Below are 25,253 nucleotides of genomic sequence, written 5' to 3' on the forward strand. Positions count from 1 at the left end.
CCCTCATTCTCTCCCTCCCGCCTTCCCTCAAGTCTCTCTTCCCTCTCTCCCTCCCTCCTTCCCCTCACCAGGTTGTTCTTGGTCTTGGCCACGTTGGCGTCGTCGGGCCCCAGCCTGCTCTGGTAGATGTGCAGCGCCCGTTCGTAGTACTGCTCCACCTCCTGGTACTTCCCCTGGTTCTGGCACAGCAGGGCCAGGTTGTTCAGCTGCTTGGCCACGTCCGGGTGGTCCGTGCCCAGGACCTGGGGGGGGGGGCGTTCAGAGACACAATGTTGGGGAAAGGTGAACAAAAACGTTTGGGTTTGCAGAACAGTGATCAGTGGCCGTTATCTGAGACGGTATATTTTGAGTTTAGAGGAGAGTTAGGTGTGTGTTTGTTTTTTTTGTTTCTATATTCATGAGATGTCCTCACAAGGATAGAAAGATGAGGAAAAATCCTCCAAAATGAGGACATTTTGCCGCTCCTCACCTCTCTAAACGGTTATTTTAGGGTTAGGACTTGAGTTCAGGATTAAGATTGGAACGAAGAATAGGTTTGAGATATGAATAGGTTATCTATGGATTAAGATTAGGCATGTAGTGGAGAGGGTTAAGGTTAGAATTAGGTGTTCGGGAATGAATGTAGTCACTGAAGGTCCTCATAAGTGTAGTAATACAAGTTTGTGTGTGGGTGTGTGCTTGTGTGTGTGTGTGTGTCTTCTTACCTTCTCTCTGATCTCCAGCGCCCTCTTACACAGCGGCTCTGCTTCTTTGTATTTTCCCCTTTTCCCGTAAAGCACTGCCAGGTTGTTCAGTGTTGCTGCCACCTGTGAACACACACACACACACACACACACACACACACACACACACACACACACACACCACACACACAGCAATGGGTACAGCTGAATTGAATACCTTTTGCATTATTCAACACTTGATAATGTGATTAGATTACATACTCCCCCAGTAAGTCTGATCTAAGCTACATAAAAACACTTTAAAGCTCTGGATCAAGTATCTATTAAAGTATTTCCTGGCAACACGACGGTCCCAGGAGATTAAACAAAGAATGCTGCCCCAGAGAAATTCAGAGTTGCACACAAAGTTTTAGTGTTCTTGGTTTTAATTGAGTTGCAGAGTGTTAAAAAAAAAAGAACCAAGTGTTAAAATCAAATAAAATGCAATAGTGAAACTGCAGAAACAAGCGAAACAAATCACTAATTTGTGCAGGTTGGATAAAAACATTTCAAGGGCTTGTTATGAAATCATCTCTCTGTATGAAGCAAACCAAAGAAAAGCTGGTTCAGTTGGAGAAGGAGGGAAACGTACAGCTGGATGATCCATCCCCAGAGTTTTCTCTCTGATGGCCAGAGCGTCGTTCAGCAGGTTCGCAGCTTCTTTGTATTTGTTCTGGTCCCTGTGAAGAAAAACACCGTGTAGCACTGCATCACATCAGGATCTTCTTTATATTACATGCTTTTACCTGATTGAGATCCTTGTTATGAGAGACAGAGTGCAGGAACTATCTGATCTTGGATATTTGCATCAGTAATGACTTTCAGTGTGTTATGCGCTTAATTTATTGCTTCTATATTGATTACTAATTTCAAAAATTCAAAAGTTTAAAAAGCCAGTTAGTATTAAGGACAAACTGTTATTAGTACGTGATAAACATCAAGTCAACATAAGAATAAGAGATAAAAATCATTATGTACTACCAAAAATAAAGACTGAAATGGGAAGACAGACTTTTATTTTCAGAACTGTTAAATTATGGAATTCATTACAATAACTCACCTAAGAACAGGATATGTGCCAATGTATGTAGGTTATATGTGTGTATGTACGTATGTATGTATGTATATGATATGTGTGTGTCAACAATTTTGTGTTGTATTAATATGAATTTTTGTATGCTTAAATGTTTTTAATGTGGACTCTTGGAAGATTAGCCAATGGGCTAAAAGAGATCCAAATAAAATAAAATAAAATATTGATCTATACTTATGCCTTGATTTTTTATTGTGTTGTTCTCATTTTACTGTCTTTTGTTTTATTTTATTAATGTATAACACTTTTATTACACTATTATTTTTATTACTAATAAAGATACATAGCCTTCGGAAAAATTGTATACACAAGAAAACCACATATGTGTCTGTGTTGTAAGTTGTGTTACTGCTGCTGAGAAAAAATCTGTTAATTTGCTATCTGATGTGATCACAGCAACAGAAGTGAATAGTATTTTTCTGTCACCTCTGCCTTTCACAAACAAGGAAATGAGGGAATTGAGATTTTAATGAATTGCCAGTTAGCATAACACAGTGACACACATGTCCGGTGATGACACGTGTGCACAAATAGGTAAAACACATGATGAATTTAATTGGGTCGTTTGGTACTCAAAATGTTTTTTGTCGCCATGGTAACCAGCCTCACCTGTACACCAGTGCCAGTATATTTAGCATGGTGGCTACGTCTGGGTGGGTGTGGCCTGAGGACTTCTCCAGGTCTTCCAAGGCCTGGAAAAACACAATCATCAGATTCAGTGTGTGTATACATACATTTAAGAAGTCATACTGTTCAACTCAGTTTAAATGAATGAATGAACATCAATATAAAAGAGTAGAAATATTTAAAACATTCAAAACCCTAACCCTAACCAAGGTGAGATAAGCAGGCTTGTGACAGGAAGGTCACAGGTTTGACCGGGTTCCACACTCAACTTAGAGATGAAATTCAAAAGCTTTTCAACGACTTTAAAGGTAAGACATGACACTGGTCCGAAATGAGATAACACAGGCTTATAGTTATTAGTTATTATTCAGGATCTTGTCAAGTTAAGAAATCCTGGTGAAATAATTTAGAACTGCAACACAAATCTCCATCACAGGGTTTTCCTCAGGATGTTAAATGTTGATGCTAGGAATGAGAGAGTTGAGGCATACTGATGAATATGGGCGTTATATTTTAATAAAAAAAATTAAGTGTTCCTTCAAAAACCTTTAAGGCCGATTTTAAGATTTCCAAGACCAGAGGAAACCCTGGTTTGCATAGACGAGCTGGAAAAACCTGGGTGAAGAAAGTGAATGAGAAGCACTCTTTCCTCCTTTAATAGCTGCTGTCTGTGTGCCTTTGAGCAAGGCACTGAACCCCAAACTGCTCCAGTGACCAGCAGAAGACTGTGGTCCTATTAGCAGGTGTGAATGTGTGTAACTGCATGAATGTGAAGCAGGTTGATGCTGAAAAAAATCTCCCACTGGACAAACTTTGTTTTATCATTGCAAGGACACTCTTTATTTATTGACCATATATAATTAATGTGATTATTAGGTCAGCTTAAAGGATTTTGGTGTCTGCAAAAGTAAGTGACAGCACTTCCACCGTTTTTGTAGAATGACCCAAGATCGTTTTCTCAGCTACAGCGGTAAGCAAAACATTATGATGTCACAGTGAAGTTGACCTTTGAACTTTTGGATATAAAATGTCATCACCTCATAATTTTATCCTATTAGACATTTGTGTGAAATTTTGTCATAATTGGCATATGAATTCTTGAGTTATGGCCAAAAACGTATTTTGTGAGGTCACAGTGACCTTGACCTTTGACCTTTGACCACCAAATTCTAATCAGTTCATCGTTGAGTCCAAGTGGACGTTTGTGCCAAATTTGAAGAAATTCCCTCAAGGCGTTCCTGAGATATCGCGTTCATGAGAATGGGACGGGACTTACGGACAACCCGAAAACATAATGAAGAAGAGGAACAGGCCTCAGATCTGCATGAATGAATCATGACTTGACACCAGTGCCCTGTCGGGGGTGGGGTGGGGGGTCTCACCTGTTTGCAGAGCGGCACGGCGACCTCGTAGCGGCCCTGCGAGGCGTACTGGATCACCAGGTTGTGGAGCGTTCGAAGGCGGGCGGGGATCTCGTAGCCCCCCTGCTGGGCTGCTGCCGCTGCACTGCTGTGGTGAACCTGGGACACTGGACAGAAGGAGACAGAGGAACACAGAGAAAAGTGTTAACGTCACACCTCCAGAAAAGAGAGAATAGAGATCAGGTGGAGGATGTAGGGAAAAGGGAAAAGACAAATTTCTCCTTTGAGGGATCAATAGACATCAAAAAATACCAGATTGGTCCCAGAGTTAAAGGTGTTAGGTGTTGCATTTTAACACCAATAAATCATCACCACATTAATTTTGAGACAGTATATTTACAAACAAGACCATCAGTGGTCAGCCTCTATCAGCCTCTACTCTGCATCCTCCATTGTTTCTCCACCTGGTGGATCTGGAGGGAAATCTGCTGGATCGCTTTACGGCACAAAACAGGAAGAGGTTCTGTTCTTCCAGAGCAAACGGAGCTAAAGCTGAAAGAGTTTCTGGCAGCAGACGGTGGAAGGAGGGAAAGGAAGATGGAGAAAATCCACTTCCAACATGTTGATCCTCTTCAGGAAAGTGAAAGAGAAAATCCTTTGACTGAAGAAGCAAAGAGCCTCTTTGCAGCAGGAAGCAGCGGGGTTTATGGGAAATGTGGTCTTAATTTTTAAAAACACTAGCACTAACAATACCACTGGTGTGAGATAGAGGAGACCAATCATCATGGTCTCATTTGTTTATGGTAATTATCCCAAGGTATCACAATTAATTTTACAATGATATGTTGATGTTTATACATAGCACCTTTCATGGAATGCTAAAATCTGAAACATCAGTGTAATCTCAGTTTGACATAATACTGTTCAGCCATCCCAAACTGGTATATAATGTTAGTTTTTAATTATTTTCCCAGTGTCTCCTCTGGGTGGGGACACAAATCAGCACTCTGAGGAAAACCCTGAGGTGCTCGGCTGCAGAAAAAGCTAAATTGAAAAGCAGAGTTGGTGCGAACTCGTTATCATCACATGTGATGTCGCTGCTCAGAATGTGACATCAGAGCCTGAAATGTCTTTGCTGCGTGTGAAGAGATGTTACTCAAAATATCATGAGCAGCAGCGACACATTTACACTGTGAGGGAATCTAAGGAGTATGCAGACGTGTTTTCAACAGTGGTGGAAGAAGTACTGAGATCTTTTACTGAAGGAAAAGTAGCAATACAACAATGTAAAGATACTCCATTACAAGTAAAAGTCCTGCATTCAAAATCTTACTTAAGTAAAAGTACATAAATATTGGCAGCAAAATGTACTTAGAGTATCAAAATAAATGTACTCATTATGCAAACTGTCCCCATTTAGAGAGTTATTTTTTCATAAATTATTGAAATATTAATACTGATTTATTGACATACATGTACATGTAAGCAGCATTTTAAAGTTGTCAACGTGAAGCTAATCTTAACAATTTAGCTATACTTTTGGGTAGTCTAATCTATAACAATGCTATTTTATAGTTATTTTATAAAGATGATCAAATGTTTTAAATATAAAATATTGATCTGAAAAGTAACTAGTAACTATAGCTGTGAAATAAATGTAATGAAGTACAATATTTCCCCCTAAAATGTAGTGGAGTATAAGTACAAAGTAGCATAAAATGGAAACAAGTACCTCAAAATTGTACTTAAGTACAGTACTTGAGTAAATGTACTTAGTTACTTTCCACCACTGGTTTTCAACAAACTTGCAGAAACAGAAAGAATCCTGCTCTGATTTAATTATCTGCACTCCTGTAATGAGGAGAGGATTATTGACAAATTAGGCTGCATTTACACATTTAAGTTTCATGTTTAACTATGTGGCACTGATCTGATTATGAAGGAGGGTAAGCATAGGAAGAAAGAGGAGGAGGAGAGGAAGGCGGAGGGGGAAAAGGATGAGGAGAAGAAGAAGGAGTGGGAGGAGGAGAAAAGGGAGGAAGAGGACAAGAAGAAGAAGACCATGGAAGAAGGAGGAGAAGAAGAAGAAGAAGGAGTAGAAAGCCATGATAATGCCAGATCTCAAAAACAGATATTACTAGATAGGTAGGGAGACATGATGCGCACACACACACACACACACACACACACACACACACACACACACACACACACACACACACAGCGTCTTACTCTGTGACTGTTCTTCCTCCTCCGTAGGGAAGAGGTCGTCTAGAGACTCTTTGGTGGAAGACGTGTCTTTATCGTCCTGTTGGAGAGGAAAACAAAAACACTCGGTAAACCCCTCAGGTTCGGTTCAGGCTTCCCCAGAACATGTTCAGGTTTGGATCAGACCAAGCTCATATTGCCAGGCCTGATTTCAGCTCTGGTGTGTGGAGTGAATCCCTGTTTATCTGAACATACACACACATTTGTCGTTGTTTATGTCTCAGTGTAAAGCCACGTTCACACTGCAGGTTAAAGATTTTTATTTCCCTCACATGTGACTCAGATCTGAAGATTTCTAATCAGTGTGAACTCCAAAAAAGCTGCATGGAGTCTCATTTTTTTTTAAATTCTGATCTTGATCACATGGATGTGTGGTATGAAATCAGATCCTGAGGCATGAGACCTACATGTGAGTTACATTTGAATGCTCAAATCAGAATTTGTCACCATTGTTGCCATGACAATACGTATTTTACCTAATTTTGGTGTCATGGCAGCTTAGCTGAGCCGCAGTTAGCATGGAGGACAACGAGACGCAATAATGGAAAGAGAGCGAATTGACAATTGTGATGTTGATGTTTCAAGAAATCCCTTCAAGAAATTCAGTCAAAACTTGAAGGCACTGTGACCAAAATGAAACTGAAAATGAAACAGAAGTGTAGGTACAAAAACGGAAGTGAAGAGTTTTGTTATTGTTACTCTGGATATGTGTGTCTTCTGTTTTCAGTACATGTTGATATCAGATATGAGTTACATCCTAGAATTTTTCTTTTTTTCTTCTTTTTCTAATTTTAACTGTGCAACAAACATAAAACATGGACATTTAAAAGAGTAACAGAGACAACAAAACAACATAATTGACATACAGAAAAGGGGGGTAGGGGAGAGCGTCGAACAAACAAGCTAAAGGAAAAACAAAAACTAAACAGGTTACATCCTAGAACAGATAGTTTTTGGGAGACGCCTCCGTTTCAGTCAAAACTGGAAGGCACTGAAACCAAAATGTGTTGAAACAAGTGAGAGAAGAGCAGGTACAAAAACAGATGTGGCGTCTTTTGTTTTTGTTACTCTGCATACGCTTCTTTTCACCATCGCTGTCAGTCCACATCGGTATCGGATAGTGCTGAAACGATTAGTCGATTCATCGTTTAGTCGATTGACAGAAAATGTATCGATTATTTATCATTATTCATTATTATTATCAATTGATTAATCATTTTAGTCACTTCTCAAGCAAAACTACCAAACATTTACCCAACAGATTTGCTGCTTTTCTCTGGTTCATATCATTATAAAATTTGGGTTTGGGTTTTGATAAACTTTGGGTTTTTTGGCTGCTGGTCAGACTGAGGAAGACATGTGATGAATCACTTTGGGCTCTGGGAACTTGTGATGGGTGTTTGTCATTGTTTTTGACATTTTATAGACTAAATGATGAATTGATTAATCAAAAAAAATAATCGATAGATCAATCGATAATGAAAATAATGGTTAGTTGCAGCCCTAGTATCGGATATGGTTTACATCCTAGAATAGTCATCGAAAAAAATGAGATTTGAGCAGCAGTTTGGGAGTGAGCAGAAAGTCCTGTAGTGTGAGCTCAGCCTGCGCCTCCTCCTCACCAGCGGCGGCTCGTCCTGGTCGTATTTGCGCATGGAGGACATGAAGTGCAGGTGGCGGTTCTGCTCCTCCAGAGTCACCAGGTCCTGCTCCCTGTCCTGCAGACGCTGCTGAGCCCCGGCCAACTCATCCCTCAACCACTGGTTCTCCTGACAGAGACGACGCACCTGAGGAGGAGGAGGAGAAGAGGAAGGAGTGAGAGGAGAAAAAAGAGGAAGAGAAGGATGAGAAGAAGAGGAAGAAGTAGAAGAAGGAACGGGAAAAGAAGAAAGAGGAAAAGAAGGAAGGAAGACGGAGAAGGACAAGAAGAAGAAAGAGGACAGAAACAAGGAGGAGAAAAAGGATGAGGAGTAGAAGGATGAAGGAGGAAAGGAGGAGAGGAAGGAGTGAGAGGAGAAAAAGGAAGAAGAGAAAAGAAGAAAGAGGAAAAGAAGAGGAAGACAGAGAAGGACAAGAAGAAGAAGAAATGGGATGAGGAGAAAGAGGACAGAAACAAGGAGGAGAAAAAGGATGAGGAGGAGTAGAATGATGAAGGAGGAAAGGAGGAGAGGAAGGAATGAGAGGAGAAAAAAGAAGAAGAGAAGGATGAGAAGAAGAGGAAGAAGTAGAAGAAGGAGTGGGAAAAGAAGAAAGAGGAAAAGAAGAGGAAGACAGAGAAGGACAAGAAGAAGAAGAAATGGGATGAGGAGAAAGAGGACAGAAACAAGGACAAGAAAAAGGATGAGGAGTAGAAGGATGAAGGAGGAAAGGAGGAGAGGAAGGAGTGAGGAGAAAAAGGAGGAAGAGAAGGATGAGAAGAAGAAGTAGAAAAGGGAAGAAGAGAAAAGAAGAAAAAGGAAAAGAAGAGGAAGACAGAGAAGGACAAGAAGAAGAAGAAATGGGATGAGGAGAAAGAGGACAGAAACAAGGAGGAGAAAAAGGATGAGGAGGAGTAGAAGGATGAGGAGGAGGAAAGGAGGAGAGGAGAAAAAGGAGGAAGAGAAGGATGAGAAGAAGAGGAAGAAGTAGAAGAAGGAGCAGGAAAAGAAGAAAGGACAAGAAGAGGAAGACGGAGAAGGACAAGAAGAAGAAGAAATGGGAGGAGGAGAAAGAGGACAGAAACAAGGAGGAGAAAAAGGATGAGGAGGAGTAGAAGGATGAGGAGGAGGAAAGGAAGAGAGGAAGGAGTGAGAGGAGAAAAAGGAGGAAGAGAAGGATGAGAAGAAGAAGTAGAAGAAGGAGCGGGAAAAGAAGAGGAAGACGGAGAAGGACAAGAAGAAGAAAGGATAGAAACAAGGAGGAGAAAAAGGATGAGGAGGAGTAGAAGGATGAAGGAGGAGGACAGGAGGAGAGGAGAAAAAGGAGGAAGAGAAGGATGAGAAGAAGAGGAAGAAGTAGAAGAAGGAGTGGGAAAAGAAGAAAGAGGAAAAGAAGAGGAAGACGGAGAAGGACAAGAAGAAGAAGAAGAAATGGGATGAGGAGAATGTTTTTGTTTATCCCAGGAAGCGTTCTGCTTCAAACAGCCGGCTTCACATTCATATAATTAATGTAATTACACACATTGACTGGGATCTGCCCAGTAAACCACAGTCCACTGGTGCTGCGCCTCTGATCTCAGTCATACGTTTTAAAAAAAGACAGAAAGAGGAAGAGTTTCATAAATCATGAAGCTGCTCAGAGATTTTACACTTCACTGCCAATGAGAGAAGGGCATTTACATATTTCTGCTGTCAGTTAAGATAAACATCATAGATCCTAGGGCCATAAAACCTGCTCAGCCTATAGAGAAACATGTAAACATTTAAATCAATTAAAGCAAAGTTTGGAGGTACAAGTTTTCCACATTGAAACGGCATGAGTAGTTCATCAGCCTTCTGTAATTTCTGTCATTCTGTCCACAGCGTCTCACCTGGGCCCTCAGCTTCTGTTTCTCTGCCTCCAGTGAGCCCAGGTGGGCCGACAGCGCCATCATCACCTGGAGGAGGAGAGACCACAAAAACATGATGGAGACGAGAGAGAGACTTTGTAGTAAAACCCTTAATAATAGTTAAAAATATACACCAAACATCCAAAATACAAATTAGGGCTGGGCGATATGGACCAAAAATCATATCTCAGTATTTTTAGGCTGAATGGCGATACACGATATATATCTTGGTATTTTCTACGAAGTGGGCTAAATGTTCAGTTGTAAGTAGGGCTGGGCGATATGGACAAAATCAAATATCACAATATTTTTTACCAAATACCTCGGTATCGATATTGTGACAATATTGTAGGGATGACTATTGGTGCTTTCACAAAATATTTACACAATGAGATTTTTGATAAATAATCATCAGTAATGTGGATATAATGACTAAGTGGGTAAAGGCAAATAATAGAACAGCTAGAACAGTCTGGTAAGTTCAGAAAATTGCATCACTTTACTGTAATGCAGCCTTTAAAACCAGGAAAAGGCAACATTTATGCCATATCACGATATTACGATATCCAAAATCTAAGACGCTATCTAGTCTCATATCACCATATCGATATAATATCAATATATTGCCCAGCCCTAATACAAATTCAATAAATTATCAATCAAAACTTAAAGACCAAGCATCAAACACATATCAGAAAAATGTTCACACAAGTGGATTATGCGTACATATATTACCCCATATCTACTCCATCGTTTTGATGCCAATATTCCAGACCAATGTGTAAAATGTAATGTGGAGAAAGGCACGTTGTTTCACTGCTTATGGGGGTGCCCAAGAATCATGGATTTTGGAATGGTGTACTTGATATATTATCACAAATAGCATCTGGAAAGCAACCAGCTGTGCATCCTAGGTCTGTTCCCTGAGGGACTGAATATTAATAAGACCAAGAAGAAAATATTTACATGTCGTCTTCTCCAAGCTAAACACACAATTGCACTATTTTGGAAAAACCCAGACAAACCAGATATCAGTCAATGGTTCAGAGACCTATCTAATTGTCTTGCTTTAGAGAAATTGACTTATGCTTTTCAAAGGAAAACCTGATGTCTTTCAAGAAATATGGGGACATTTCCTACATTTTATGGAAAATAATCCTTTGGGACCTGTGTTAACTAGCTAAGCGTATCTTCAGCTCTTGTACATTGTTAGAACGTAATGACTTTGTCTTTTATGTCATGTACAATTTAAATGTTTTTTTTTCCTCTCCTAGTTCTGTGTTTTTTATTTAGGCAGGGGTTGGATGTGTGTGTGTGGGGGGGGTGACGTGTGATGTATTATCTGATTGTTTCTTTTGTCATGATCTCTGTTGTTGAAACTAAAATGGCAATAAATATACACTATTTGTTAAAGAAAGAAAAACGTTCACTGTGACTCTGCCCCTATTCTGTTCTATTCTATTCTCTTCTATTCTATCCTCACCTGTGCCTCCCCCAGCCCCAGCTCTCTCCTCTCCTCTCCTCTCCTCTCCTCTCCTCACCTGTGCCTCCCCCAGCCCCAGCTCTCTCCTCTCCTCTCCTCTCCTCACCTGTGCCTCCCCCAGCCCCACCTCTCTCCTCTCCTCTCCTCACCTGTGCCTCCCCCAGCCCTCTCCTCTCCTCACCTGTGCCTCCCCCAGCCCCAGCTCTCTCCTCTCCTCTCCTCTCCTCACCTGTGCCTCCCCCAGCCCCAGCTCTCTCCTCTCCTCTCCTCACCTGTGCCTCCCCCAGCCCCAGCTCTCTCCTCTCCTCTCCTCTCCTCACCTGTGCCTCCCCCAGCCCCAGCTCTCTCCTCTCCTCTCCTCTCCTCACCTGTGCCTCCCCCAGCCCCACCTCTCTCCTCTCCTCTCCTCACCTGTGCCTCCCCCAGCCCTCTCCTCTCCTCACCTGTGCCTCCCCCAGCCCCAGCTCTCTCCTCTCCTCACCTGTGCCTCCCCCAGCCCCAGCTCTCTCCTCTCCTCTCCTCTCCTCACCTGTGCCTCCCCCAGCCCCAGCCCCAGCTCTCTCCTCTCCTCTCCTCACCTGTGCCTCCCCCAGCCCCAGCTCTATCCTCTCCAGTGACTGGCGGATGATGCCGCTCTTCTCCTGCTCCACGCTGCCGCTCTCGGCCGGCCGGCTCTCCATCGCCTCCTGCAGGTTCTCCAGCAGCGAGCGGTTCTCTCCTCTCAGAGCCTCCAGGCCTGCGATCACCTGCTGTGTGCTGCAGAGGATCTCTTCCCCCGACAACATGGTTCCACCTCCGAGGTTCCTCCTCTCACAACTGACCTGGGAAGGATGAAGAAGGACAAGTCATGGTAGCAGAAGTACTAGTAGTAGTAGAGCTAGTAGTAGTAGTAGCAGTAGTAGTAGTAGTAGTAATAGTAGTAGTAGTAGTAGTAGTAGCAGTAGTAGCTAGTTGTAGTAGTAGTAGTAGTAACAGTAGTGGTAGTAGTAACAGTAGTAGTAGTAACAGGAGTAGTAGTAACAGTAATAGTAGTAGTAGTAACATTAGTAGTAGTAGTAACAGTAGTAGTAGTAGAAACATTAGTAGTACTAGTAACAGTAGTAGTTGTAGTAGTAGTAGTAGTAGTAACAGTAGTAGTAGTAACAGGAGTAGTAGTAGTAGTAACAGTAACAGTAGTAGTAGTAACAGTAGTAGTAGTAATAAGAGTAGTAGTAGTAGTAGTAGTAGCAGTAACAGTAGTAGCTAAACTCCACCTATCTGCTACTCCACGTAGCTTAAAATACATGCTGAGAACTAGCAGAAAATGCTGCTTGTCAGGTCTGCCTTCAGCATCATGGTACATAAAAGTAACATTTAGCTTTAGACAACAGACACATAGATAAGTAGTGTGTTAGATTGTGCCACATGCTCCACAGATAACGTGCAAAACAGGACATAACTCCTGATTGGTCAGGCAAAGTGTCACAAGTCTTAGTGCTGACTTTAAACATTGCAAATGTTTTGTACCCAGTAAAGGTTTTAGTAAATCTGAGCCTGAGTGTATTAGACTACAAAGAACGATAACGTGATGAAAAGACACCGCTGATCATAACCGTCTGCAACATCTAGACTGAAAAATGCACCATGGCTTTCAGTTTCCTCTTTTCCAGTCTGACTGGCAGAGAGTCAGACAGGAGGAAGTGAGATACAGAGAGGGAAGGCTGCATGGGGAAAAATGCAAATGCTGCAACATGCGGTACAGGCTCATACAGTAGATTCCCAAAAAAAAACAAAAAACATTTTTTTTTAGATTATCCTGAACCAAAAGATCAGTTCTGTGAGCTTGTCATGATATCAGAGTGTAAAGTTTCTCATTTGGCTGGAACTGCTGTCATGGAACTGTGTAACAGTGAGTGATTTGTTATACTAATAACAGGGACGGGTGCCAGCCAGTCAGCTGTAACCCACAGGTGGCTGGACAGGCCTTGTGTGTATCTGTAGTGACGGACGAGGAAGAGGAAGAGGGGAAGAGCAGAAGTGAAAGATAAAGTAAACAGAACGATTGAGATTTAGACCTGCACAAGGCTTAGTGGTGTAAACTTGAGGTTCCATATTATTATTTCCTGTAAAATGATTATTTATTGTACTTAGATTGACAGATTCTAACTTAGATTCTATTTGTAATTTAATCATTCATTTATTTATTTATTATAATTCCTCCTCAGTATCATCACTGTTGGGTGAAAACCTCCAAAGAAACAAAAAGAGCCTCCAAAATGTCAACTTTTCAGGAACTAAGAAGGAACAGCCTTGTTTTCAGCTTGATGACGTTGCATTTTTCAGTCTATAATATTATGGGCTTTGAAAGGTTTTCAGCCTGATGACGTTGCATTTTTCACATTATCCTGCTGGTTCAGAAAGACTTTCATCAGCCAAAGAGGTCAGATGATTTCCTCAACTCACACAGCGGCATTTAATCCTTCAACTGAAGTGAAAACATGAAAATCAACTAAATTGGAGTTACAAGGTTTTCACACAACAACAGTGATACGTTCTTTTGTTGTAATTATTTGTTAAATATCATCTTCACTACTCACAGTTTGGACTATTCTTATCTATCTCCTATTCTCTGCTGGTGCACTGAAGTTTCATTGAACCTAACTGCTATTAATGTTATAAAATATGTTCTACTGAGTAATATAGTGCATTAAATTACCGTTTGGTGGAGGCTTTAACCTGTAAGCAGCAGTCAGAGTTACGGGTTCAATCCTCCCCATGTTAAGAATGAGTGGAAGTAGAGCTGGAACTATTAGTCGATTAATCGATTGACAGAAACTTAATAGATTATAATTTTGATAATCAATTAATCGTTTTAGCCATTTATCAACTGAAAACACCAAACAGTTGATGGTTACAGCTTCACAAATGCTCAGATTTGCTGCTTTTCTCCATTTCATCTCATTATTAAATGAATACTTTGGGTTTAACTTTAAGAATCACTTTGGGCTCTGGGAACTTGTCACTTGACATTGTCATTATTTTTGACATTTTATAGACTAAATGATTGATTAAAAAAAAGAATCAATAGATTAATCGCTAATGAAATAGTTGCAGTCCTAAGTGGAAGCATTTTCAACAAGGCTGGGAAATCAACTCCCTAACTTTTACTTGTGTTATTGCAGTGATCAACCCACTGGGCTGTGGAGGACTGCAGTACTTTACAGAGTGTTTGTTTCATTTTTAAGGGAAGAAATTTACTCTAATTCATATTTGCACCCATACTGAATCATTTCTATTTTAAAAGCCAGGCTGCTGAATACACTGCACAGTAATTGCAGTGTAAATGCTGTAATTTGCTGCTGTAAAAAAGACAGCAGCTGTGTTGTCGCTCTACTTCTACTTTGTCTACTTGGTGAGTAAATTGGGGAAAAGTTAAACATCCCAATAAAACAATAAAACAATAAGTAATAGTAGTAATAGTACAGCTGGTAAATGAGGTACGACTCTCCACTTCCGCTACAGAACTCACTGACTGAAAGGGAATATGTAATCTATTATTCCTTTTTAAGTGACTTCGTCTGAAACACTGCAGCATGGAGAGGCACACACAAGACAAACTGGGCCAGACTGTCAGGATGGTTCTGGTTTGAGGCAGACACTCAATACTTTTAACCTCACTGCATTTCTGTGGATGACCTCATCCTTTTTCATCCTTTTTCAACCAACCAGTTTCACCATTTCACCGGCCCAGCCTCGCCCTCAGGCCCAACAACACACTGCATTCGGTCCCATACTGGAAGAATACAGTTCACAGATACTCCAGAATACATTTAGAAAGAGCTTATGTTTACAAATATATAAAAAAATGCCTAAAAACTGTATTTATATGTGTAGATGAGGGGCATTTGAAAGTTTGAGTGTCAAAAACATATTTTGGACATGCAGTACTTTATGTTGTCGACAATACAGAGGGAAAAAATAGATTTCTAGTGTCCAAAATGTATTTCAAATGAAAGTCATCTGCATTTACAAATACATTGTTCTTTGCCCAATTTGAGTATATTTTAAAACATGTTTCTAAACATACACTGAAGTATATGTGAAATGTATTTTTGCAGTATGGGTTATCACACTCAGGAACGCCTAAGGGAACATGATGAATATGAATATGATAGAAAATATAAATATTTCTGGTAACACTTTAGATTAGGGAACACATATTAACTATGAACTATGGGTTTTTCCCTCACTTTAATAATTAATCTCAATAATATGTGATACTCGCAATTTATAAGCCCCATACTTCCTTACTGACTGACTGATATAAACACTAATTAGGAGGCTGAAGAGAAACCCAGAGGTGATGGGTTTTACTTGTAGAATAGGATGCAGTGCAGAATAAGTGGTTTATAATGACTAATAATGAACCAATACACCACTACATGCATGTTAATGAGTAACTTATTAATAGTTAATATGTGTTCCCTTCCCTAATCTAAAGTGTTACCATATTTCATAGTGCCACAGCCTTCACTGGCCTAACCTTCAGTATAATGATATACAGTTTAATGAACGGCAGCTTGGCCTGATACAGCCGTTTATCGCGGGATATCATAAACAAAACAGCTGCGTTCGGACCGTGGCTTCTTCCCGCAGCCTTACAGTGAGGTAAATATGAAATTAAAATATGTAAACGTGTGAACCACAGGCAGACAGTAGCAGGCCTGTAACTTCATAATAGCCCCGGACTGTCAACAGAGTCTCCATGCGCTTTGTTTATAGTGGGCGGCGCAACAGGCCCGCAGCCCGTCTGCTGCAGCCAGCCCCGGGCCAGCCGGACGGGACGGGACGGGACGGGACGGGAAGACACTCTTTCATTCAGTTTAAAACACAAACTAAACCTCACTGCTGCTAGACAGAGGGTTGAGTAGAAGGAAAGCAAACAAGGAAACATTTTGTTGATTTTTGTCCAGATTAACGTCGCAGTGACTGAGTGAGACGTCACACCGCTGAAGCTACCAGACACATGCGTTGCCCTGTTGCTGATAATCACGCAGAGAAGCGATAATAACATGATGAATAAACACACGGACAGGTTTGATGTCGACACCCACATAAACAAAAAGTTATTTATAGCCTACCTGCTAAATCCAGGCTCCTGGCTGCTTTCGACCTCTTTTATCCACTGTGTTTTATTTTTTTTAATTCAGAGTTTCGGACGGGGGGGTCCGGTCAGACACGGCGGGACATTTCCACTCGCAGAATCCGCTATTTGTGCCTGAGAACAGCGGAGGGGAGGTGAAGTAAAGTGGTAAATCATTCACCTGCTGCCTCCGCGGCTCGGGACAGTTCCTGTCATCGGAGCTTCACCAGCGTCAAGTTAGCCGCGATTAGAAACACGACTTCCGGTTGTGACTTTCAAGATAAAAGCCCTACTGTGAGCGGCTTTGATAAATACTAGATTTTACCCTTAGATTTACTTATTTGAATTTTAACTATCATGATGGCAATTTTTTTCAACAGGCATCACGACATAAGCTGACCATGCACCATAAGGATGTGTTCACACTCGTCTGCATTTTTATTTTTACAAATTCTACTGATAATATGAAAAATTGAATTTATCACCAATTGGGGTTTCTAAGGAAGTATCTATTATCTATTTACTATCATCCTTATGAATCGCCATGCAAATTCGAAGAGTGCTGAAAACTGCGATTCATAGGGGCTGGACACCAGGCTAGTTTGTGTTTTGTTTGGCCACAGCAGACAGATGTGACTACTCAGAAGACTGCTCACACTTGCTCTGGTGATGGAGGCAGAGGAGCCAATCAGCTGCATGTGTCACACCAAACCCTGCCTCCTCGTCATTGTAATAAGTAAGCAGTTGATGTCATACATGCTCCTTTAAAAAGTTAAACTTTTCTCAACTTTAGAGTTAGGTCTGCTCTGACATAAAATATGCAATGTGCAGCACTTCTTCCAAAGCTTCTGCTTCTGCTATTTAATGCATCGATTCCATTGAACAATTTGATACTACTCTGTTGTTCTGTACACTCCAATACTTTTCCAGACTTTCCAAAGTCACACATTTTACACCTTTATTCTGAAGGCAACATCGCCCGACATCCGGTATCAGTCTGGCTGTCCCTGCCTTGGCTTGACGCTGCCGCCGAGGAGCTTACCTGATCCTTCCCTTCCCACCATGCACCGCGGCACCGGGCTGGCTGGGGTGGCCATCTATCTGCCGGTGTGATGAACTGCGGACAGTCGGCGGCGGATTAGAAACCGTTTGGTCTGGAGCCTCGTGCTCCAAACTAACAGAGAGGGTGCTGTTCACCAAAGTCTGTGTTTTATTTCCCCCTCATGCAAAATTCTCTTCTCTTCTCTTCTCTTCTCGATTAGAGGGCTTGGGTTAGGGAACAATGACGTAATGTAATGTAATTATAAGTGAACATATGGCAACTATTTATGCATTAAACAAAACAATGCATATGGGGCAGCATGCCTATGTAGGTGACCAAGCAGATTAGTAGGATGGTGTGTGTGTGCCTGCGTTTGTATACTGTCTGTTTCTTTGTTGTTGTTTCTATTGTGTTGTTGTTGTTTTTTTTCTATTTTTGTAGTCTTTGTGGTCTTATTGTCTGGTCTTGTTTCCATGCTGCAGGATCATTTGCCCTTTTGGGACAAATACAGAAACTTGTTTCTGTGCATCTTTATATGTGATTTGTGTTTTTCAGTGTCTTATATATCAGCTGGTGTAAGACAGATTCTCCAAACAGAGAAAAAAACAATCATCATGAGGCAAAACCAGCTTTTTGCATGAATATGCAAATCAAATTGCAACAGCCACAGTTTAATACTCTGCTCTTTGTCTCAGAGTTACTATAGGGTGTGTATGTGTGTAACAGAGTTGTTTTGACATGTATAATTACACTAAACCTATTTGTATACCTGACAGTTTTCTTTTACCTCCACTTCTGCTGTCATGCTACAGTATGTACAGTAAGAGCCCCACCTCCTGCACCCCTCCTTCTCCTAGCCCCATAAACTTCCTGTCCCCCCTTCACCTCTCCCCTTTTGCTGTGTTCCCCTATGGGAGAGGTGGGTGTCATTTTTCCTCCCGTATTATCGCCATCCATCTTATAATTTCTTATCATCCATATTTCTATTTTTGTGATCCATAATGTCATAAAGTCTGGATGCATCTATTAGTTTATAGATTGACATTTATTGGCCATTATATAAAGTTGTATTTAATTTACGGAATCTGCTAGCTAAAAACTCAATGAGTTAAGCTAACATTCCCTTTTTTTTCCGTCATTAATTTCATTTGTGTAGGAGCTGGAGTGACATATTCACAGGGAGGATTTGTTTTGTTTTATCTCATGTCAGGTATGTTTACTGTGTTTTATTTTATATATATATTTTTAAGTTTAGCAGTACCGCAGTATGTTTGTATAGCGTCATGCGGTAGTTTAGGCCACAATCCTGTGGTGACGTTAGCTCGCCCTTTTGCTGTGTTCCCCTATGGGAGAGGAGCTGGAGTGACATATTCACAGGGAGGATTTGTTTTGTTTTATCTCATGTCAGAATAAACGGACGTCAGGTCCAAAGACATCCTGGTTTTGGGTCCCTCACTCACCTACAACACAACGCAGAAATTCACCGGTTACATGTGTGTTTGTGCATGCTTCTGTGTGTAAGTAACCAACCAATCAGATTAATTGGGTGGTCTGTGTGTGTGTGTGTGTGTGTGTGTGTGTGTGACCCACAGGTCACAGAGACCCAGTGTTAGCAGCATTAATGCAGCATTAGCTAATCCGGTGGAGGTGCAGGGGTTTAGGAAACAATCAACTTGAGTTACATTAACACTTCATTACTGCAGCAGTTAGCTGGAGTCAGAGGGCCGAGGCTCAGCAGCTTAGCATGGAGGAACACAAACACACAGGATCTAAAGGAGTAGGGGATGTATGTGTGTGTGTGTGTGTGTGTGTGTGTGTGTGTGTGGAGGGGAGTGGGGTGGGGGTTAACAACCTGCCTGCAGAGGAACACAGGGAGATTGTTTTGATGAATTTCAATGGAGAGATCAATTAATAATGAGTATTTGTTTACCTCATTTACATTTTAAGTGGTAAATCGACGTGTTCTATCCTTTTTTTTTAATTTTTTTTTATTTAGTCTCCATCTTTGTTGCTCAGCCTCATTGCTGTGGTGTTTTTGCACTGCACTTCCCACAGATCACCTGTCAATCAAACAGTGTGGGCGGAGCTTGGATTTTCTGTTTTTTCTGTATTACTTCAGTCGGTGATGGCGAGTAACGGAAATTTCTTTATATGAAAATGCCATCTTACATTTAGCTGAGAACAGAGGGGGAGAGAGAGTAAAATTAGTGAGAGGGATGGCAGAGGCGACTATCAGAAACAATGAGCTGGAAATTCAGAGAGAGGGAGACAGAGAGCAACTCAGGCAAGAGGGAGTGTCCAGAGAGAGAGTACTGTGTGTGTGTGTGTGTGTGTGTGTGTGTGTGTGCGTGTGCTTTTGCATGTGCCTGTGTGTGACAGTTATACGAGCGGTGGATGGACGGCTCAGCTGTTGGGTCGGTAGCAGCAGCAGCAGCAGCAGGACCGGCCATATAAGGTCAGGGTCCTTTAGGGAACTCCTCCCCCTGCAGACCCCATGTCCGCCTGCGGGTCAAAGGATGGATCGGGGTCAGGGGGTCAAATGATCAGGTTCTTATGAGTTGCTGTGCAGTAAAATCTGTCATGGAGAAAGTTTAAAGTTGTGACACGGACTCCTGTTGAAAAGTGCCAAGCTTGTCCCTCTTTGATTGAATGAATAAGAGCGTTAGGCTACAAAAGAAAAACAACGTTTGGGAGTTCCTGTGATACTACGAGTGTTTTTGTATAGTGTTTTTGTTAGAAAAAGATTTTCTCTTTTGGGACAAGCACTTCAGTGTCTTTACAGCGACTTAAAGCTGCACTAGGAAGGTTTTAATGAAAAAGTTAATCCAAAATCACAAAGTTCATCCTAAACCCTAAAGGGGGGATGCAATACATGCCCCATTCCCACTGACTGAAACCCTGTATTTACCCAAATTAAGATGCCCTACTTTCCCAAATTCAATTTTGCTGTCAGCTAGCTACTGGAATCTAGCCTAGCTAGTAGCTAACTAGCTAGTTAGCTAGCTAACTTCCCTGCTAAATTCAAGCAGTCATTGCAGTTGTTGTTCCTGAGATTGCTGTTAGGTCTATCCTCACTTATGTGTTGAAGTAAAGAGTTTCCCACCCTGAGTGTTCAAAATGGCCGCCTTGGGATTACTTCTTGCTGCCGTTTGGAGCCGCCAAAGTGCAAAGTTGCCTTGTGCAACTTTAAGTAGTTTAGTAGTAGTTTTAATGGCATAAACTGAGTTATAACTTTCCAGGATTAACTGGGGGAGTTATCAATAACATGAGTCTTTTTAAAAAAAATATTGTCCAAAATGTGGCCCTAACTTGTGATATCTATTGGATGCGTGTCTGTGCACTGAACCCAAAAGATAAGAAACACTTTCCATTTGGAGGATGTTTTAATACACACCTTGCAGTTTGAAGGTGTTCTCAGTGGGAATCAAACCGTTTCCCCTGGCAGTGTTAGTGCCTTGTTCTTTCTTTATATCTCTATTAGTCTTTATTAGAGTTATTCAGAGCCACAAAATATCCCCCCATAAAACTCAAAACTCAAACTCAAACTGGGTCAAAGTTCATTCACTCATCACCCCCTGACCCTGCTGCAGCAAACAGAACCGCTTTATCTGTTCATCTGCTGCCATGAAAACATTTATATTCTCTGCTGAGCCGGTGTAGATAGCACACAACATGCTGCACTTGTCATTATCAGAGTCAATTAGAAAGCACCACCACCCTTCCTTCAGTCTTTTAAATCCATTTTTATAAAAATTCATTTTTGAAATAACTCTCAGTCTCTTAAGTATTTGTTCTTATTTAGTATTTATTAATCTATTATTCACAAAGTTTTATGTAATTTCTTATATATTGTCCTTTAATGCTCTGTAAAGTGCTTTGTAAACTTTGTAAACTCTGTTTTTGAAAGCTGCTATATAAATAAAGTTTATTATAATGTGTTATCCCCTGGGATGTATATTTATTATTTCCCCATCAATCAATCAATCAATCAATTAATCAATCAATCAATCAGTCAGTCAGTCATGGGAATTTGCCATCTGATTTTGCTGTAATCATTGAAGCAAAACCTATCATTCCCTCTGTTGTGAGGTTTTTGTCTTAGCTCCGCCCCCCAGATGACTCAGCATTGTCTTAGCTCCGCCCCCAGATGACTCAGTATTGAAACCCTTGAATCCAGTGAGACAGCTGACTATCATGATTGAATTATCGCTCTCCTTTATTTTGTTGTCACCTCAGAGTGAGAGCTGTTCTGAACGTCCCATTGCCTCTCATTACAGTGTCAACGTTAAAAATAGAAGCATCTTGACTGTGCATGTTTAATTATTTATTTACCTAATCGCCCCGCTGCTTAATAGATAATCCACTGAATATCAGTTTCTCTGACTGGAGGGGCCTGGATTTAACCTGCTGGGTGTATATAAGGTAAAGCCGGGCCGGTAGTGTGTGTGTGTGTGTGTGTGTGTGTGTGTGTGAGTGAGTGAGAGTGAGAGTGAGAAAGAAACAGAAAGTGAGAGACTAAGGGGAGACAAAGAAAGAAAGAAAGAAAGAAAGTAGTATATCTTCCCATAGTGCATCCTCTGTGAGGCTTTAATGGTTGCAAGGTGTGTGTGTGTGTGTGTGTGTGTGTGTGTGTGTTATGTATAAAGCTGCTAATCACAGAGAATGGGATCAATGCAGGAGACAGGAGAGGTGGTGGCACTTCACACCGGCAACACTAGACTGCTGCTGACGCCCAACAGAAAGCCGTCAGTGGGATGGAACGACATGGTGTGGGATACAGCTGGATGTGTGTGTGTGTGTGTGTGTGTGTGTGTGACACATGTACGGGGATAGGCTCAATATGCTGCACAGGTGTGAATAGTACACATAACTGCATGAACGTGATGCAGACACACACAGTCACAGAATTATGCAACACACACACACACACACATACACACACACACACACACACACATGCAGAAGAGGAGAGCTCAGTAGGTTTAAACTGTTACATATCCATGTCACATAGTGTAAAACGTCATTAAGCTGACTTGGTCAACAACCCATTGATGAAAAATTAGGCAACACCATACAGGAATGAATGAATGAATGAATGTGCAAACAGCCATGTTTTGCACAAACAGTACAAAAATTTATTGATTAATTTATTAATAATAATCACAGAAAGTGCAAATTTCATACAAATCTCCATAATTGCCTGAACAATTTTCTTGACAAATTTCAATACAATATAACGCACCATTGGTGAGATATGAGTCCAAATAGCATGGCGATTAATTTAATCAATTAATAATAGTTATTACAATCATAAACATATCAAAATCAATAGAGTTCTTCCTCTAGGGGTCATCAGTGTCCATACCAAATTTGAAAAGATTCTTATAAAAACTGTTCAAGTTATCGTGTTCACACAAAGGTTCTGCGGTGGACTTGGCTGGGGTGAATCCATAATATATATGTATATATAATTAAATAAATCTAATATATAAATATATATAAATCTACTTTTTACTTTTACTTCAGTAGATTTTTACACCAGTGCTTTAACTTCTAATGAAGTAAAATATCAGTAAAGTAACAGTACTTCTACTGGAGTAGGACATTCTAGCACTCCTTCCACCACTGCTGGAATTAGCTGCTGTTAAACCTCAGGTATCGTGTGCACACTTCCCCTGCTGGTCATGGATCAAATCTCACCAAAACCCACCACTTCCCTCCTGCTGCATCTCCCTCACTCTGTCTCCCGCTCAGCCTTCCTCCTGTCTCAGGCTCAGGTGGACGGACAGAGGGATGGAGGGAGCGATGGACAGACTGACAGCTGAGTCGGGGGAATTCAATCGGGCGAGCTGGCACTGGAGATCGGAGGACCTGGAGGGGCGGCACTAAACATAGCAGCACCCGGTTCACCCTCCTCCACCCCCACCCCCCACGCACCCGCCCGTTGCCCGTCGCCCCGAGTTACTTGACTGACTCACGTTTCAATGGAAGCGCACAGAACACAGAGAAAACTGCCAGTTTCCTAAGACATGATCCAAAAATAATATATATGTAATCTGTGTGCTACTCAGAAATAGAATGGCTTTTGTCATTCTGTGTAGCTCAGTGGGTGATCACCGGTCCTGGCACTGCAAAAGCTAGGAGTTATTTTCAGATATTTGCCCACCAAATAGGCTAGATCAAACCGTGTTATTAATTTAAATAACCAGTATGAGAATACAACACTCAAAGCTGTGGAGCCTGGAATGAGCTTTCATCTCTCTCATATTTCTGGTCCTATTTTTGGTTGAATAAATCCCTCCACTTAGTGTTCATTGTCCATTGCTTATGATATTGTCTTACAGATTACAGTGACTGTGGAAGGTTACGATGATAAATGTGTATTATTGACTTTAAGCACCATGCCGACCCTTAGTGGTGCAGTGGGGTGTGTTTTTCCATCAGGTTGTGTTGTGTGCAGTATTTGGTTCAGTGCAAGTACAGTATGTGATAAGTGTGCATTAAAGGGTGATGGTACCCCCAGTTTCAGCTTCTCTCCACTTACCCCGCTAGTTTGAAAATTGCAAAGCATTGGATGGTGAGAGCAGCGGTGGAGGGGGAGAGGGTCAGGGGGAAGGGCAAAAAAATCAATCTGATTATGTTTGACACTACGAAACATCCAATGGTGTTCACCTACTTGACAATTGTCAGTAGCATTGGCAGTTCAACAAACAGTATGCACTTACATGTGGAGGTAATGCCTAGTTTTATTGTCTTCTACCTCAAACAACATCTAGATATCAGTTAACATCTCAAAAAATATGCTTCAGTGTTTCGGATCCCTCTAACGGGGCATCAAGTCAGCTATGACTTTTCATTCTCATCTCTACTGGTGACCAGTAGGAATTGCAGGAACACTGATAGAACTTGTCTCCTCCTACAAGTCTCTCATCCCATCCCGTCCCCTTTGAATGACGGTGGCCTGTAAATGACAGAAACAATAAAGTCACATTTTCACGATAGAGAGGAGTAAGCTAGCTAATCAGAGCAGACATCCAACTGAAGCAGCTAGTGAAGAGGTAATACAAATACATCACCATTGTAAATACTGCAATAATAAAACTGCTTCATCATTTGCGTTTTTTTGACTTGAGGACGAGGCTTTTTAGCCTTTGTAGCCAAAATATCTTTCAACACTTTTAAGAAGTTGAAAATGTATGAAGGTGGAGGGGGGTTGGGAGCGTCTTGAAATTAATCATTGGTATTGATCAACAACGATTACGATCATTTTGGGCTATGGAGCAGGAATTATCTTACCTATTACCCTTGTAAGGTACCCAAACATATTTGGCACTGGCCTACATTCAAAGGCTGCTGGCAGCAAACACAGCTGCTCAGTTTTCCTATGGAAAAACCAAATGGGTGCTGGTAGAGTCCAAGGCCTGTATATACTGACACTTACAGTATATATGGGCCTGCTTCTAGTCGTTTCTCCATGTAATCCTTTCCTGGTGGAGAAACAGATTCCTCTCACTTTTCGTGCACGGAATCACATTACTTGCATTTGAAGACATGAGAGCAGGCCAGCTGCAACTGATTCAGCCAAAGTGTTTGAAACACGTCAATGGAGTGAACAAATTGCATATAAATTGGAAATTTGGGATGTAGTATAGTACCATAACGTATTACAACACCAGTGATTCATAGAGTGCAGTGCAGGCTACAAACCTCACTTCCCATTGGCCTAAAAACACGATCGCTCCCTGCTCTTTCCATCCCACCCCTTTTCACCGTGTGTCAAACTTAACACAGAGTCACACACGTCGACAGAGTCACCTTACAAATGCCTGGGTCTATTTGTGGGCTCCTCAAGCTGCTAACATGTTTCGTCCCTGCTCTGCCTCTGGGTCCAGGTCATGTGTGAGGAATCCAAAGAAGGCGTGAGCGTCCTGGATCTGAAGCTTCCTGTGGCCTGCCGTCCTGTCTCGCTTTCAAAGAGGCTCTTATTCACCCTTGAGTATTGTAGTTGG

General features: G+C 41.4%; 1 protein-coding gene across 1 annotated transcript; it reads right to left on the reverse strand.

The window, feature by feature from the left end:
• Positions 1-68: 68 nt before the first annotated feature.
• Positions 69-16,319, reverse strand: klc3 (kinesin light chain 3; the record flags this gene model as incomplete). Its single annotated transcript, XM_071521198.1, has 10 exons — positions 16,201-16,319; positions 11,659-11,901; positions 9,580-9,645; positions 7,694-7,858; positions 6,036-6,111; positions 3,825-3,970; positions 2,425-2,507; positions 1,315-1,402; positions 705-806; positions 69-242 (listed from the first exon to the last, which is right to left on the reverse strand). Coding segments are annotated over exons 2-10 (1,107 nt in total), but the record flags the coding sequence as incomplete, so codon positions are not given.
• Between the last annotated feature and the right edge of the window lie 8,934 nt (positions 16,320-25,253).

This window comes from Centroberyx affinis, unplaced genomic scaffold (genome assembly GCF_046629955.1).
Source record: "Centroberyx affinis isolate AG114_WGS23_722 - 3 ecotype Tasmania unplaced genomic scaffold, CSIRO-AGI_Caff_v1 ptg000870l_1, whole genome shotgun sequence".
Classification (NCBI taxonomy): domain Eukaryota; kingdom Metazoa; phylum Chordata; class Actinopteri; order Beryciformes; family Berycidae; genus Centroberyx; species Centroberyx affinis.